Source organism: Botrytis deweyae, assembly GCF_014898535.1.
Source record: "Botrytis deweyae strain B1 chromosome Unknown BDEW_001, whole genome shotgun sequence".
Classification (NCBI taxonomy): Eukaryota; Fungi; Ascomycota; class Leotiomycetes; order Helotiales; family Sclerotiniaceae; genus Botrytis; species Botrytis deweyae.
Window position 1 is genome coordinate 908,502 of NW_024066208.1, and position 14,390 is coordinate 922,891.

General features: G+C 43.7%; 7 protein-coding genes across 7 annotated transcripts; 4 read left to right on the top strand and 3 right to left on the bottom strand.

The window, feature by feature from the left end:
• Window positions 1–491: 491 nt before the first annotated feature.
• On the top strand, window positions 492–2,528 carry EAE98_000259 (uncharacterized protein; the record flags this gene model as incomplete). The annotated part of the gene is made up of 5 exons (XM_038947877.1): window positions 492–571; window positions 624–882; window positions 935–1,354; window positions 1,405–2,196; window positions 2,262–2,528. 5 exons carry the CDS (start codon window positions 492–494, stop codon window positions 2,526–2,528), a joined length of 1,818 nt encoding a protein of 605 aa, XP_038815554.1.
• A 148-nt stretch (window positions 2,529–2,676) lies between these two features.
• Window positions 2,677–3,796, bottom strand: EAE98_000260 (uncharacterized protein; the record flags this gene model as incomplete). The annotated part of the gene is made up of 5 exons (XM_038947878.1): window positions 2,677–3,070; window positions 3,206–3,431; window positions 3,486–3,490; window positions 3,584–3,647; window positions 3,709–3,796. The coding sequence occupies 5 exons, from the start codon at window positions 3,794–3,796 to the stop codon at window positions 2,677–2,679; spliced, it is 777 nt and encodes a 258-aa protein (XP_038815555.1).
• Window positions 3,797–4,428: 632 nt separating this feature from the next.
• Window positions 4,429–5,652, top strand: EAE98_000261 (uncharacterized protein). Its single transcript, XM_038947879.1, has 3 exons — window positions 4,429–4,630; window positions 4,883–5,087; window positions 5,173–5,652. Exons 2-3 carry the CDS (start codon window positions 5,076–5,078, stop codon window positions 5,443–5,445), a joined length of 285 nt encoding a protein of 94 aa, XP_038815556.1. The 5' UTR covers window positions 4,429–4,630; window positions 4,883–5,075; the 3' UTR covers window positions 5,446–5,652.
• A 153-nt stretch (window positions 5,653–5,805) lies between these two features.
• On the bottom strand, window positions 5,806–6,906 carry EAE98_000262 (uncharacterized protein; the record flags this gene model as incomplete). The annotated part of the gene is made up of 1 exon (XM_038947880.1): window positions 5,806–6,906. One exon carries the CDS (start codon window positions 6,904–6,906, stop codon window positions 5,806–5,808), a length of 1,101 nt encoding a protein of 366 aa, XP_038815557.1.
• Window positions 6,907–7,447: 541 nt separating this feature from the next.
• EAE98_000263 (uncharacterized protein) lies at window positions 7,448–9,145 on the bottom strand (the record flags this gene model as incomplete). Its single annotated transcript, XM_038947881.1, has 2 exons — window positions 7,448–8,763; window positions 8,821–9,145. The coding sequence occupies 2 exons, from the start codon at window positions 9,143–9,145 to the stop codon at window positions 7,448–7,450; spliced, it is 1,641 nt and encodes a 546-aa protein (XP_038815558.1).
• A 536-nt stretch (window positions 9,146–9,681) lies between these two features.
• Window positions 9,682–10,536, top strand: EAE98_000264 (uncharacterized protein). Its single transcript, XM_038947882.1, has 2 exons — window positions 9,682–10,126; window positions 10,184–10,536. The coding sequence occupies exons 1-2, from the start codon at window positions 9,852–9,854 to the stop codon at window positions 10,416–10,418; spliced, it is 510 nt and encodes a 169-aa protein (XP_038815559.1). The 5' UTR covers window positions 9,682–9,851; the 3' UTR covers window positions 10,419–10,536.
• A 794-nt stretch (window positions 10,537–11,330) lies between these two features.
• On the top strand, window positions 11,331–13,385 carry EAE98_000265 (uncharacterized protein). The gene is made up of 3 exons (XM_038947883.1): window positions 11,331–11,931; window positions 11,998–12,442; window positions 12,497–13,385. The coding sequence occupies exons 1-3, from the start codon at window positions 11,564–11,566 to the stop codon at window positions 13,217–13,219; spliced, it is 1,536 nt and encodes a 511-aa protein (XP_038815560.1). The 5' UTR covers window positions 11,331–11,563; the 3' UTR covers window positions 13,220–13,385.
• The last annotated feature ends 1,005 nt before the right edge of the window (window positions 13,386–14,390 follow it).

The following is a 14,390-nucleotide window of genomic DNA, read 5'->3' on the forward strand; positions in this document are numbered from 1 at the left end:
ATCGAAAACAATCTGTGAAAGGACTTGGTGACGGTATATTGCGCCCGAGTGATTTCCGTGGTAGACTTTATCAATTGACTCGAATTTAAATACGTGATACCAGTGCCAATAGAATATTATAAGAGTACAATATGAATATGGGTATTCCAAAGAAAATCTAACAAAAATTTGATGCAATGCAATACTTCAATGTTTTACGAATTATTGACCAGAAAGTTTTTGAACTTCAAAATTTCCAAATATTCCCCGACGCTAAAGGTCCAAATTGACCGGGGTCATCTAATCTTCGTAATCTTAGCGTATGGCGATAAGCTTTTATGGATTCTTATCAGTATGCACAATTCAAGCTCTCGATTTTATGTAAGCTTTATGTAAATACCTACCCACGCCGGCTCGAGCTAAAGTGCACTAGAACACGATGTCATCGTTAAAGTCTGCGTGCATTGATTTGAATTTGGGAAATCGATCAAAAAAGCAAGTCAATTGCAACAATGGCCCCTCCGCAGCCAATAAATCTGGGCTCACCTAAAGGAGTAGATGCGTCTACAGCTTCACATCCAAAAAAGAAAAAGTCAGTATTTCAGAAAAGTTGTGTATAGGATATTCTAACCAAGCTTCAATAGACCTGCCACTCCTTTCGCAGTTCAACCGATCAGCGCGTTCTATGTCTTTCTAGGAGCAAATATATTGGCAGCTTTGTATGCTCCTATACAGGATTGTGACGAGACCTTTAATTACTGGGAACCTACACATTATCTCAGTCATAGCTATGGATTACAAACTTGGGAATATTCTCCGGAATTTGCGATTCGGAGTTGGCTCTATGTTACTGTCCATGCCCTGATGGGGAATTTCAGAAGGCTACTCCCATTCCCCACGAAGGTAAAGACAAATCAAATAGTTATAGACGGGTAATATTCTAATCGAGGTACAGGTTGGCGAATTCTATTTCATTCGATATTGTCTCGCATTCATATGCGCTCTGTGTCAGACGCAAATGTTTCGAGTCATCAACGGAACCTTGAACCCACGAGTCGCCATGTTCTTCATGATGGCCAATATCTTCAGCCCTGGATTCTTTCATGCCTCGGCCTCCTTTTTACCATCGAGCTTCGCTATGTACACAACTATGCTTGGAATGGCCGCTTTCATGAACTGGAGAGGGGGCTTGAAGACTGCGCAGGGTATCTTTTGGTTCGCTGTCGGTGGAATTCTCGGCTGGCCATTCTCTATGGCTTTGTCTGCCCCTTTCTTAATCGAGGAGGTAATTTTCGCTAGCTTAAGCGATAGAGATGCCGTCGTCGATACCGTAATGCGATTCGTTAGGGGGATTGTTGGAGGATTGATTGTTTTGGTAAGCTTTCCCCAGGTTCGCCTTCCTACAATCGCTAACATCGTGACAAGTTCTTTGAATTTGTCGTTTCTGGCTTTTTCTATAGAAAATTAGTGATTGTTCCTCTGAACATTGTTCTTTATAACATCTTCAGTGGCGAGGGAAGAGGTCCTGAGATCTATGGTACTGAGCCATGGCATTTTTACATTCGCAATTTGATTCTCAACTTCAACATCTGGTTTGTGCTTGCAATTTTAGCTCTCCCGCTTTTCATACTCCAGAAGCTTTTTGGGTCGCGAGAAGGCGGTACCACAACAGCTCTTCGTAGCGTTGTTTTTATGGCACCATTTTACATCTGGCTTGCAATATTCAGCTTCCAGCCACATAAGGAAGAACGATTTATGTATCCAGCCTACCCATGCCTTGCACTTAATGCGGCCATGTCACTTCACATCCTCTTGGCAGCTTTCGGCCATTCGGATCCCAGGACCTTAGTAGGTAAGATTCCAGCCAAATTGAAGCTATTGTTTGTAAGCTTCTTCATTATCGGATCCGTGGATATTGGCGTAGCAAGAATTTATGGGATCTATACAGCGTACTCGGCGCCTTTGAAAATCTATAGTCCTCTCCAAAATGGTACCCTTGGGACACGAGGGGATTCCGTCTGCTTTTCCAAAGAGTGGTACAGATTTCCCAGCTCTTATCATTTGCCGAACGGCATGAAAGCAAAATTTGTAAAGAGCGAATTCGATGGTCTCCTTCCCGGTGAGTTTTCCGAAGCTAGTACGGGATTCGGAATCTGGTCAACATGGCTCATCCCGTCGGGTATGAATGACCGAAACATCGAAGACATGAGCAAATATGTAAGGAATTCTCTTCGCAAATATTCTTTCTCATACTTTGTAAAAGAATCTAACATTTCAATCAGGTTGACCTCAAGACCTGTAACTTTCTGGTTGATACCTACTATCCTGGCTCTGTGGCCTCCGAGCTTGAGCCTCACTACATCATGGATTCCGAGAACTGGGAGTCCGTAAAATGTGAACCATTCCTCGATGCATCTAGAACTCACATTCTGGCACGAACCATATGGTTACCAGATTTACCATTTATTCCAGAGAGATTTCGCAGGAACTGGGGAAGTCACTGCTTATTAAAACGAGCACCAAAGAAGGCAGTTGCCAGCTCTGTATAAAATTTCTTATATATCAAAAGTTTATGTTTTGGATTTCAATTTGGTGTCTGTATTTACAATATCCTATCAAGGTATGTACAATCACAATAAGAGCCTAGGTTTCATAGACATCTCCTTCCTAGTTTCTTGCTTGTGCGTCATCAATCTCCTAATCAACAGTTGCTCCATTGAAATAATGAATCGTCTCATCTACACATCCCGTTGGCGTCAAATACGCATAATTTCCCAGATTGATCCACAACTCCTGAGCGCCACAAACCAACCACGCACTTAAATTTGGCCTACTAATGCTAGCTACACTCCATGTTACCGCATCTCCACTGAATGCAAACGTACCAAACGTATTTTGGGTGGTGTTGAATGTCACGGATAATCTAACAGCAGATGAATTCGAGGGCGGTTGGACATTTGCGTAGAGGAACGTGTTGGGTGCGATTAACTCAACTAGCTGACCAGATACGATTTGGTACTGGCCGGCGGTGGATCTATCGGCTAGGAGAGCAGCGCCGGGCTTGGCAGTTGGTGAGGCTTGGAGGTAGGAACTACAAGTTGATGATGAATTAGAACTTGCCCACAGATGGTATTTTTGATTTCTCTATCCATCTCCTGAGTTGAGATGATTTCTGGGACCAACGCTTTCAAGCCTATCTCTAAGTTGTAAGAGCGAGAATACTGACTGAAAGTTTGGGGTTTCAACGGCACGAATCCAATAGTAGCCACTTTGGAGAGTCGCTCCTGGGTATGAGGCTACACCGGTGGTAGTGGTTTTGGAAGGTGTAGTCGTTGTGGAAGGTGTGGTAGCTGTGGAGAACGTGGTAGTTGGTGTGCCGGAAGTGGTTGTAGCCGGCGTTGTCGCAATCGTTGTTGATGATGATGCGCTGCCGGGAAGGCATTGGGAATAGTCTTTTCAATACGGTGGTCAGTAGCTATACCTTAGGCGGGAAGGTGATGGATTACATGGACTGATTGCATAGTTAGTGAATGCCAAGAAGCGAAATGGTTTGATTGAAAACTCTATAGCGGGTATGAAAAGTGAAGAGTGGGTATAATCTTACTTAGAATAAGTACACACATAGCCCGATGCACAAGTCGTTGCGCCGGTCCAGCCTGTTCCTCCACCTACCATTCGGAATTTATTAGCGATGTTTAGGAGATCTCTCCTTTCAAAACTCTTACTTACACTGGCCCCATGCAGCTTGCTGTGCATACACATTTTGAATTCCTGCAATTATGAGCAGAGTTGCTTGAAACTGACTATTTAAATACATATTGATAAAAAGAAAATTTTCAATCTCAATTTCATGTAATGCATGCAGAAAAAGCGATAGAAAAACGGATTCTTATATTCAGCAATTTTATAGTAATATCTTGCTCGGACCGACAAACCCGTAGAGGCAGAATGTAAGATATATAAATTGAATTCTTGGTCTCATGACTTGTGACCTCTAGGGAGCTATAAATTTGAAACGCATATTGACAAGGTAAAAGAACAAAAAAATCATTCCACAGAAATTGAGCATTCTGAGGTACACTATTCATATTTCTTATACTTGAAATCAGCAATACAGGATGTTCGCTTGCGCATTAAAGCAGCATCTCAAATTATATTCACATCCCACATTTATCAGGCACAATCGCTAACGTCGAATGAAGCAAGTGCGACGATGATTCTGTATAATTTTGATATTATGGCTCTGGTTATGATCCAACCCTCTTCATTACAGCTAAGAATATTCTCAAACTCCCACTTTCCACGCATTTTATAGTCTCTACAGTATAAATTCAACATGATTAGTTTTCCACAGTACTATGTAGTCATAGGTGCCAGTCCAGGGATTGGATACGAATTCACACGGCATTTAAGTCTTGGCTCATCCTCAGATTATCGTTTTCGCAACTTATAGATCTTGTGAAACGCCACAGGCCTTGTGCAATCTCGCCAAGGCACTTAAGGATCCGTCGAAGTTGCGGATATTAAAGTGTGATTTTACGAATGAGCAGACTATCAAGGATCTCTGTAATATACCTCAGTTGATGGGACAGACTATCGAAACTGTAGTTATTAATGATGGGGGCATGGATTGAGGTACAGTGATTGAAGGGTGAGTCGTCGCCGTGATGAATAGTGTTTTTTATTTAGGAGCTTCTGGGTGCCGCCACTTGTTAGTAAGCGGGATCGAGAAGGCTTTCGCTGGGTCTGCTTCACAGTACCAGTTTGATATTCTCTACAAGATTGTATAGCGAGCTCATGGCTTGGCAGATACACTTTGGACAAAAAATTATGATTTGTTTTTCACTTCTGCATTGCGCTGACGAGCATGTAATACTAACGATCAATCCTTTCTTTCCAATAGAACCTCTCAGTCTTACTATCACCACTTCCAAAACAATACGTTTGGACCACTTCTTGCCGCCAAATACCTTCTTCGTATACCTAGTGTTCAAATCTCCAACATTGCATTCATTTCCGACAGTTGTGGGTCCTCTGGCATTCAATCATGCATATGGGGTCTAGCCGCATATTCTGCTTCTAAAGCCGCGCTTAATATGGGTTTGCGTGTATGTTACTTTTCTACTTCTCATCACCTGGCAATTCATTGTCATGTCTATTCTTGTCACATTCTTCTCACATTCTTTCACATAGCTTCTAGCCGTCGAAATACACAGACATTTAGACTCCGAAGCTCCGGTTATATTGGCTCTTCATACAGCTGAAATAGGCGCTGATCTGGGACCTAATCCCGCGGAGTTGACGGAGACGCAAATAAGCGTGAGAGGATGTTTGAAAGTTATAAGGGAAAAGGGAAAATATGGAATTGATGAGGGTGGGAAAGCGTCTGCTTGGGCGATGGGTGTGATGGAAGATCTGGAAGCAGCGACGTTATGGACTTGGAATGGGTTGAGACATCCTTGGTGAACTGCTTCTGGCGATTGTTTGTGGGAATTGGAGAGATGTACTGGATGGGCTGTATTTGTTATTGTGGGGTGGGCGTTGATTATATTATACCAAGATGAATCGTGGGATAATTTAGATAGGGTGTATGGGTTTTATGGGCTGGAACTTGGAGTCGAGCAATCAGCATGGACCGTATGATCTCTTAGACCAATAAATATCACATGCATAGATGAAGCCATGGTTCCAGTTTAGAGAAGATGAGCTACCTCTGGTGTATCATGGTGACTTTTTGGCACTGCACTGCATTTCCCAAGTCTGTTACGACCGATGCTCGAATTACATTATACTCTAACTTCCATGAACCATCAATAACCACAAGTCTTAGGCTTTTCCCCCTACTTTCTCATCCAACTCTTCCACAAAGCCATTCAAAATTCTCTCAATCCACTTATTCATTACCACCCTATCATCAACCACCACCCTCTCCCTTTCATTCGCCAAATCAAACTCAAACCCCCCGGCCAAATTATTCGACACCACATGCAAAAACCCAAACCCTACCCCCTTTTCCCTCGCCGCCACAGCCATATGACCAATCTCCGGATCCACCCAACAAAACTCCTTCCTCACCTTTTCCAACCACGCATGATCTTCATCCAGCACCGAAGCCGACGTATAATGCACACCTCTGGCCACCTTCCCCAGAATCTCCCCACTCATCGGATTTTCCCACTCGACCAACTCCCCATTAACGAAACTCTTCGAGCCCGTCGCCAACGTCCTATTAGGCGTATATTCCTGCGCCAACGCGCCTAGTTTCCCAACATAGATCACGCATTGCAAAGAATCCCCACAGATTTCCTTCACACATCTCACGAGATTCCCCGCCAAATCCCCCCAGAAACTCGTTCGACATTTCAATATCGTGACTTTGAATCCATTCTTCTTCGTAACCGTCTGCCATGAAAATAACTCATTCTCATCTTCTTCATCTTTCCACGGTTCTGTTGATCTCAATGTATCTCTCGGAATCGATCCTACAATTACCAGATTTGTTTTGTCCCCTGCTAAACCCCTCAGATTCGAGTTCATGAATTCTTCATACCCTGCGTTTTCTTGGGGTAGTGTAATCTTTACGATGCCCGGGTCTTTCCCCTCGATTGCTAAATGCGTCGCTACGATATTGGCATAGTGTTTTACATAGTCTCTCCCTGGAAAACAATTGATGCGTAGTTTTCCCTCTCCCAGGATCGTGGCGGTGGGTCGTTGAAAGTTGAAAGATTTGTCGGTCTTTTCGAGGTTGTAGATGATGGCTGGCGCGGAACGGGTATGGTGGCCTACAACTTCTATTTCGGTCCAAGGTTGGGAAGGCACGAGGTGGTGCACTTTTATGTCGAGGTAGCCTTGTAGAGAGGGGCCCATGGTGTGCAGCGCAAAGCTGGTTATTGTTGGGGTGGGCTCTTGCAGTTGTAGGGAGGACATTGTGGGTGGTGTGTAGTAGGCTGTTGATGGGATTATGGGGTGGAAGAAAAGAAGGACCTTGGAAAGGTGAAGAAATGATTAAAGGAAGGTTGTGGAAAACTTCGGTGTTTATATGTCTCCCATCATTCACATTCCATTCAGTGAATAATGATCTGCTGGATGCCGATATCTGTGATGCGCTGGAAGAGCCCGTTTTTGCAGACTCATCATGCTGGTAATCAATGTTGTACAAATTCATGTTGTTGAGCGATGTCAATGAGTCAGATAGATGAACGGATTGCTAGATACACAAACATGGTTCCAGAGATACAGCCTAGCCGTCGATGGTAGACCGGGAAGAGTAGAACGATAGATCTAGCTTTAGTCCATCATCAAATGAAGATTTATTCCCCAATTGACAGCAAAGAAAGTCATTTCGCGCAAGCTTCGAATCGAAAAAACGATAAACATTATCTGGTATCAAGAATGGATCTATATCATATATGATGTTGGATGTGATCTAAATGGTCGCAACGCAACGCCTTAAAGACGCCAAAAATAACTATACAACACTTTTCTTCCCCTTCTTCTTCTTCATCCGAGCCTTTTCGGTTGCTTCTACAACCTTCTGTAACCTCCATTCACATTCTTCGGCAAAATCACAACTCCTGCATTTGAATGCCTCATCCAATTGAACACCCTTTGCCTCTCTTTCTCCTTTCCACCAACGCAGTTCTTCCTCCAAGTATGAACTCAGTCCTTCATTATCCATGGGGATGGTCTTGATTCCAACTATCTCTCCATCATCTCGCGATCGATATTCTGTTTTTAACACCCTGCCTAATGACCCGGCACCATCGGGGAAAGTGATTTGAAATTCAGATATCATCACGGACCACAGTGCATTAAGATTGTTGTGAGCAAGGAGAACACTCATAGAATCTTGACTAGAACTTGGCGCTAAATCATCCTGCTCCTCAAGTGCATCTTGGTATATCCCGTCGTCATCTTCATTCATGCTACCGACCTGAGCGATGAATGTATCTGAAAATGCCTTCCTTGTATCTAACCCATAATGGACTGCCAAAACGCTAAAATCGACTGAGTTTGTGGCAAGATTGCCAAGTAAGTGATGGTATAACATAAGTTGTACTCGAGTAGGACGAAACGCTGCATCGTTTGGTAGCGTGCGAACACCCCTGGTCTTGACATCGCAAATATATACTTTGTTCGACTGCTTCCTTATTTTTATCCGTGTCGCCTCTGAAATGGACGAACCTTCCATTCCTTTGAAAAAATTAGATATAGAAACTTGGTCCGTGGTTGGCGATTTCTTCTTCTTCTTCTTGCTCTTCTTCTGGCCCTTTTCCTCCGTCTTTCCCAGAAGCGATACCTCCATTTCAACATCTGGACATATGTAGCTCAACTCATCAATGACCCCATTAACAACCAATCCATCAATAGTACCCCATATCTCCAGTTCCCTCGTTTGTCCCGTTTCTCGTAATGTTCGTAACCCTTGTATCACATTCCATATTCGTAGGCCCCATGCGTCTTCTTTCGTTCGGATTTCAATCTGAACAGACCTATGTACCTGATCTTCCAAGACTTTGTGTACAGCACTACCCTGCTTCATGGCGGTTGTTCGCGTCCTCCTCCCAAGTTTCGTCAATGTGTACCAGTATTGCAGCTCACACCATGCAGGAGACACAAGGTCTGTCACTGAGAGAGGTTTCTTCGGCGCGGTACGAAATCGTTCGAGGGGCGATCGTGTGTCTGGGAGGGTGGAGGTTGCAGACTCTCTGGGCTCTGAAAAGACTTCATTTACTTGTATGGCAGGAGTCGCCGCTGGCACAACTTCAGGTATCTGATCTTTCACTAAGTCCTGCCGTGTAAGTCAGAGACATGATTTGAGCGATTAAAAAGTCTACTCACAGTCTGGATAGTACTCGCGTTTCGAGACTGAAGCATTGATTTGATCAGCAACCCTCTCTGCATCACGAATAGCCTGGAGCAGAGGTGAGATCTGTTGCTTCCCAACGACTCGAGGGAGGCGAAGAGCACGTTCTGGCTCATGATGCTCGATTTCGGTGACAATGGGATTGTCTTCGATCTCCGTTGGTTCCTTGAATTGGTGGATCGGCGATAATAATTTCTCTACTATCTCAACTTCTTCGGGTGAGAAATCGGAACCATAATCACTTTCACTATCTGCGAAATTGGGAGGCAGTCCTGTCCCTTCTACGGCAGAACCAGCCATGCCGATATATGTACTTAGTGCGATACATCAGTGTGTTCTGGTAGTTTGGGGACAATCCATGACACGTTCACGGTCGTTGCCACTCAATCGACGCGATTGAGGCGTGATCACGTGCAGCCTCTTTATGGGATAGTTCGCAATCAATCTCTTACGATTGGCTACACTCAAGAATGCCAATTTCTGGAAGACTGTATCGACTGAGGGATTCTTGAATATCGTTACAGTCTCAAGGATTTTGAATAGATATTCAGACAAATGTCATTATTCAAATTCCACACATATGTTTCAGCCATAGCAACTGTGTCGCCTTTCTTGTGAAGCCTACTAGGTATTACCAGCCTTTTAAGTTCTGACTTTAGTGAATCAGCATTTCCCTTCAAGATCTCCCATACCACAGAAACACAGCCTTCCGCCCAGGGAAAGTCTTAAGTATTCGTCACTTCAATATATTCCCGTCATTAGTTATGACTCTGGAACGAATCACATCTTTCCAAAAGCGCAAAAGTGGCAGCCTGGTCAAAGATACCACGTTTCAAATAATCGTATTCAACATGAGAGTGACTCGATGATCCACTCATTCAATTGAACCTGTACCTGGTATAGGCAGCACGAAATATATATCAGTATCTTTCGTCCTTCTTGCAGTGATCAGTTTGTAAGTTTTTCGCGATTACAGGATCTATCTATCTTGCCTGCCCACCACATCATGGAGAAGCACCATGCTCAGACGGAATATGCTACTCCCAAACTCAATCTTCTAGATTTACCACAAGAAATTCAATTGTTGATAACTTCTCATCTGATATATCCAGATGCGCTCTCCCTAAAGCACACCAATCGATATTTCTACTCTTTTGTATATACCGGTTTACATTTGAAGATAGAGTGGCTGATTCAGAGACGGCGGCTACATTTGGATTGTCCAAGTGACAGTAAATGTGAATTGGGGAGTGATGTTAGATTTTGTCGAGGGAGTGTTGCGTGAGTCTTAACACAACTTTTGTGGTCTAAAGATGTGAAGACTAACAATATCCACAGCTTGTTGATGAAGAGGAGAAGAGAACATCAGGAATGTGATAGTAAGCCAGGAGGGAGAGGATGCCTGGTACTAGGGAGAAATGTTTGTGTTGATAAGAAAGAAAGCAATCATATCAAGGTAGTCTGGAGATACCTTAAATCGGGAATTCCTCTGTGGTTAGTAGTGGTGACAGTTGCTTTGCTGGCCATTGTCATAGCTCCGACGAAAATATCGCCTATCACGGGAAACCATTGATATAAAAGGGGGGGGAGTCATTAAGATATATACTGGGGACCTTCGGAACAAATTTATCTTGTGATAATGTTTAATTAAGAAGACGGGTAAAATCAATGATGAGGAAATGATTCGCATTTTCTTCAATCTTATTATCTACTGAGCTATTAAATAGCGCACCACTTTCATTCTCGTGAACCCCTCTAAATGCCTCATAACTCATTCCGACAGACATCAGAGTAAAAGGTCGCTTGAACTCGCATTGAGCTCACGTTCATAATTGCACTTCATGAATTGGAACAATGATTGTTTGCGCATCCATCAAGACCGTTTATAGCCCATGACCCCTATTAATCTACATATTCTCATACCTTTTGAACTTCTAAAGCTTCAAGTTCTGAGATTGGACATGCAGATAGATATACAATATTTCGCGCCGTCTAGAAAACCCCCCAAACACTCCTCAACTCCCCACCTATCGCTTCCGCCACCATGTTTCGGATCATCGCCAAGAAGTTGTACGGGCGGTAGTGTAGCTAAAAAGAGCATCAGGGGTACAGCCTTACGGCTCAGCACACTATCCAAGTAGTATCAAGCCGTCCCATCTTCCCAATTCTCTATCTCATCTCCTAAATTGTGCAGATGCGAGAAGTTTCGGAGAATAATTGCGATCCTGTCATATGAATTTCGTCGCTCATCGTCCAAATTCTCCTATCAGAGGGTGACATTCACGGTAATGTAGAATCAACACCGTGTACATGATTCACTGGAAGTGGATGTAATGTTTGTTCACCGTTTGTATCACAGAAATAGGATTATCTTGGCAAATGAGATATCAGATTTTTAAAAATTATTTTCGTAGGGAATTGTTATAATTTTCTCACATCTCCCCTCTCTTGATTAGCTTCCTTTTTTCCTTTTCATTTCTATCTTCTGGACAGAGGCAAGTTGCTGCTACTTTTTTTCTTCACACACATTCGTTTTATCTCACCTTTACATTGATCGGGTTGGATACCTGATCGTACGTTCCTTCAATAGAAACCACGCTCCTTAAATAAACAATACCTACACTCTTTTGGCTTTGAAAGCCACCAACTATCGCGTGAAGTCGACTTGATCACTGCCATCTTTGACTCCAAAAGCCACCGCGACGAACAGAAGTCAAGATGCTGTTCAAATCAGCCAAAGCAATTGGTCTCGCTTTCCTAGGATCGCTCTTCTCGCCCGCAAGCACCACATTCGTCATTCAATGCTACAGTCGTCTCGTCGATGAGCGTGTTGATCCAGTCGTCAGTCCTGGAATTCTCCCTGCATCTCATGTGCATGCGATTGCTGGCGGTAGTGGTTTCAGCGCCAATATGACATACGCTGATGCTCGTGCTGCCAAATGTGGGACTTGCAATGTGAAGGAGGATTTGTCAAATTATTGGACCCCGAAGCTTTACTACAAGGCTCAGAATGGTAGTTTCATTTCTGTACCCATTAATGGAGACGACGGATATGGAAATCTTGGGGGAATGGCTATTTATTATCTGTGAGTCTTGGACACGCTGAAGTCTTGACGCGCCGTCATGTCATACGTTTGCTAATCTTTCCCAAGCCAACGTCCAGGTCCAGATAATGATCCACTTGTTCCATTTCCTGAGAATTTTCGTATGCTAGCAGGAGATACAAATCGACGAAGCTACAATGACTCTTCCTTCGCAGACCGTGCTGTTAGTTTTCGATGCACAGGAACTGATCTTCAAACGAACGGATTCCCAAACGTAAACTGTCCAGATGGTCTTCGACTTCAGGTCACAATGCCGAGTTGTTGGGATGGTGTTAATGTAACCTCTTCCGATTACAAATCTCACATGTCGTATCCTGCGGATGGTGATTTTGACGGCGGTCGCTGCCCAGCTTCGCATCCTCATCATATGATGACTCTGTTCTTCGAAGTTACGTATCGTACTGATCTTTTCGCCAATGAGTGGTACGGCAATTCTCAACCTTTTATCCTTGCTAATGGTGATACCACTGGTTATGGATTTCACGGTGACTTTGTAAGTATTTACCGATTGCTTTCTATGATATTTCGTGAAGCTAACTAGGCCAAGGTCAATGGCTGGGATATCCCAACACTCACAAAAGGCATTAACAACTGCCTTGACGGTGAACCCGACTGTCCAAGCGAGACCTTTACCTTTTACGAACAATCCGACACTCAAGAATGCAAACTTGCTCCTCTGATTAACGAACCTGTGAGCGGTACGCTCTCGGCACTTCCCGGTTGCAATGCACCTTCTTCAGGTCCGGCGGAATACAACCCACCAGCTTGTCCTCAAGATATAGCTTTAGCAAAGTCACTCCAGACTGCCCCTTCCCGCTTCAACCCCGCCGCCTCCAAGGCTCCCTCGCTCCCAATCGGCATCGTCGATTTGAGTGTCTCCAAAGGCTGGACCTATCTCGGATGTGGAACCGACGACGCTGCAAACAGAACCTTGAATGCCGATTGGGAAGGAAATAATACAATGACTATCGAGACTTGTGTGAATTTCTGTACCTCCAAAGGACATACATATGCAGGAATGGAATTCGAAAGTCAATGTTACTGCGGCAATTTTCTTTCTGCAGACCGGGCACCTGTGGCTGGTATGCTAGGTGATTGTATCATGCCATGCGCAGGAAACAGTGTCGAGAAATGTGGTGGTAATGCTGCAATTACCCTCTATCAGAAGTGTGGTGCAAATGGATGCGCTGCCTCTAGTGTAGCAAAAAGTGTTTCTGCTCAATCGCATAGTAAGAAGAGCAGTAGGGTTATGAGGAGTTTGGGTGTTTAGACAAGAAGCGAAATCATAACGATGTTGATGTTGAATATCGATATAGATGTGACGCATGGAGGAAATAAAACCAACTTACACTTCCCGTAAATAGATTAGACCTTTTCAAGGAGCGCACTTGCGATGACATTTGAAATGGCAAATAAATACGAATTATGAGACAAATGATATATACATCCGTTCTCCCTTACATTGCCCGAATGCAAATTCTGGATCTCGTGTGATTGCAACAATCTCGACCAGATACACAAATGAAATAATTCATTATCATCAACTCTTGGCGTCTGTTCCTCTTAAGGGAAAAATCACGAAATGAGATTTCTATGAACGATACTGTGGAGGGTTTTGAACGGATAAGTGAGAGATAGGTATATCATTAGTGGGGTGGCTCGGGTGGGAGCTGTCCTTGCGGAAGTTAAATGCAATTCCAGGGTCTAGCGACATGGCTTCCCCAGCACCTGCGGCGCCGATGAGATGAAAATTGAGTTTGTAGATTCGTCTTTCGGAACTGGTGAACCTTAATGAATTTTTTGTCCCAAGCGTCTTTTTTCTTTGGCCCTTCTCTTTTCAAGATCTATCACTGACATTTAATAATCAAGCTTCTTTGTTTTTGAGGTTCACTCCTCCTTCATTTTTCGCTTGTTCGGAAACTATCTTAGCCCGAGGTCTAACTCCACTACCTAGTAGGTACTGTATGTATGGACCTCCCTCAATATATATTGAGATTTAACGAATCGAATCAAGGATGCAATCAAGATTTCCCAAGTACCAGGTATACGATGTCCGATGCCTATTCCCTGCCCGTACTCATCTACATGGTGTATAATATATTGCGGCACAGCACCCCTTCTTGCATTTCATCCTCGGCCACTCGAAGGCGGATAAGAACTGGAAAAAGACTCAGAAATTTGATAACGGATCCACATATGAAAATCGAAATTGCATATCAAGGATTATCAATCACCTTTAGTGCCGCACAGTTTATTCGTATTTTGAACGGCACGACGCAAATTTTGGTTCTGGTTGGTTATGGTTTAGAATGAGGTTCCTTGCTACATGGACCTGCTGTTCGTCTGATAATTACGCGGTTGGCTTCTGTGAAAGCAAGCCTGTGCCGTTTTTTGTAGTACAGTAAAACCTCTCCATAAGAATCCCCCCTATAAGGATAACC

Bases quoted from the DNA above. Each gene is read 5' to 3' on its own strand.
- EAE98_000264 (XM_038947882.1), top strand. From the start codon at position 9,852: ATGGAGAAGCACCATGCTCAGACGGAATATGCTACTCCCAAACTCAAT. The intron at 10,127-10,183 runs GTGAGTCTTAAC...CAATATCCACAG, and splicing joins TTTTGTCGAGGGAGTGTTGC to CTTGTTGATGAAGAGGAGAA.
- EAE98_000265 (XM_038947883.1), top strand. From the start codon at position 11,564: ATGCTGTTCAAATCAGCCAAAGCAATTGGTCTCGCTTTCCTAGGATCG. The intron at 11,932-11,997 runs GTGAGTCTTGGA...ATCTTTCCCAAG, and splicing joins GGAATGGCTATTTATTATCT to CCAACGTCCAGGTCCAGATA. The intron at 12,443-12,496 runs GTAAGTATTTAC...AACTAGGCCAAG, and splicing joins ATGGATTTCACGGTGACTTT to GTCAATGGCTGGGATATCCC.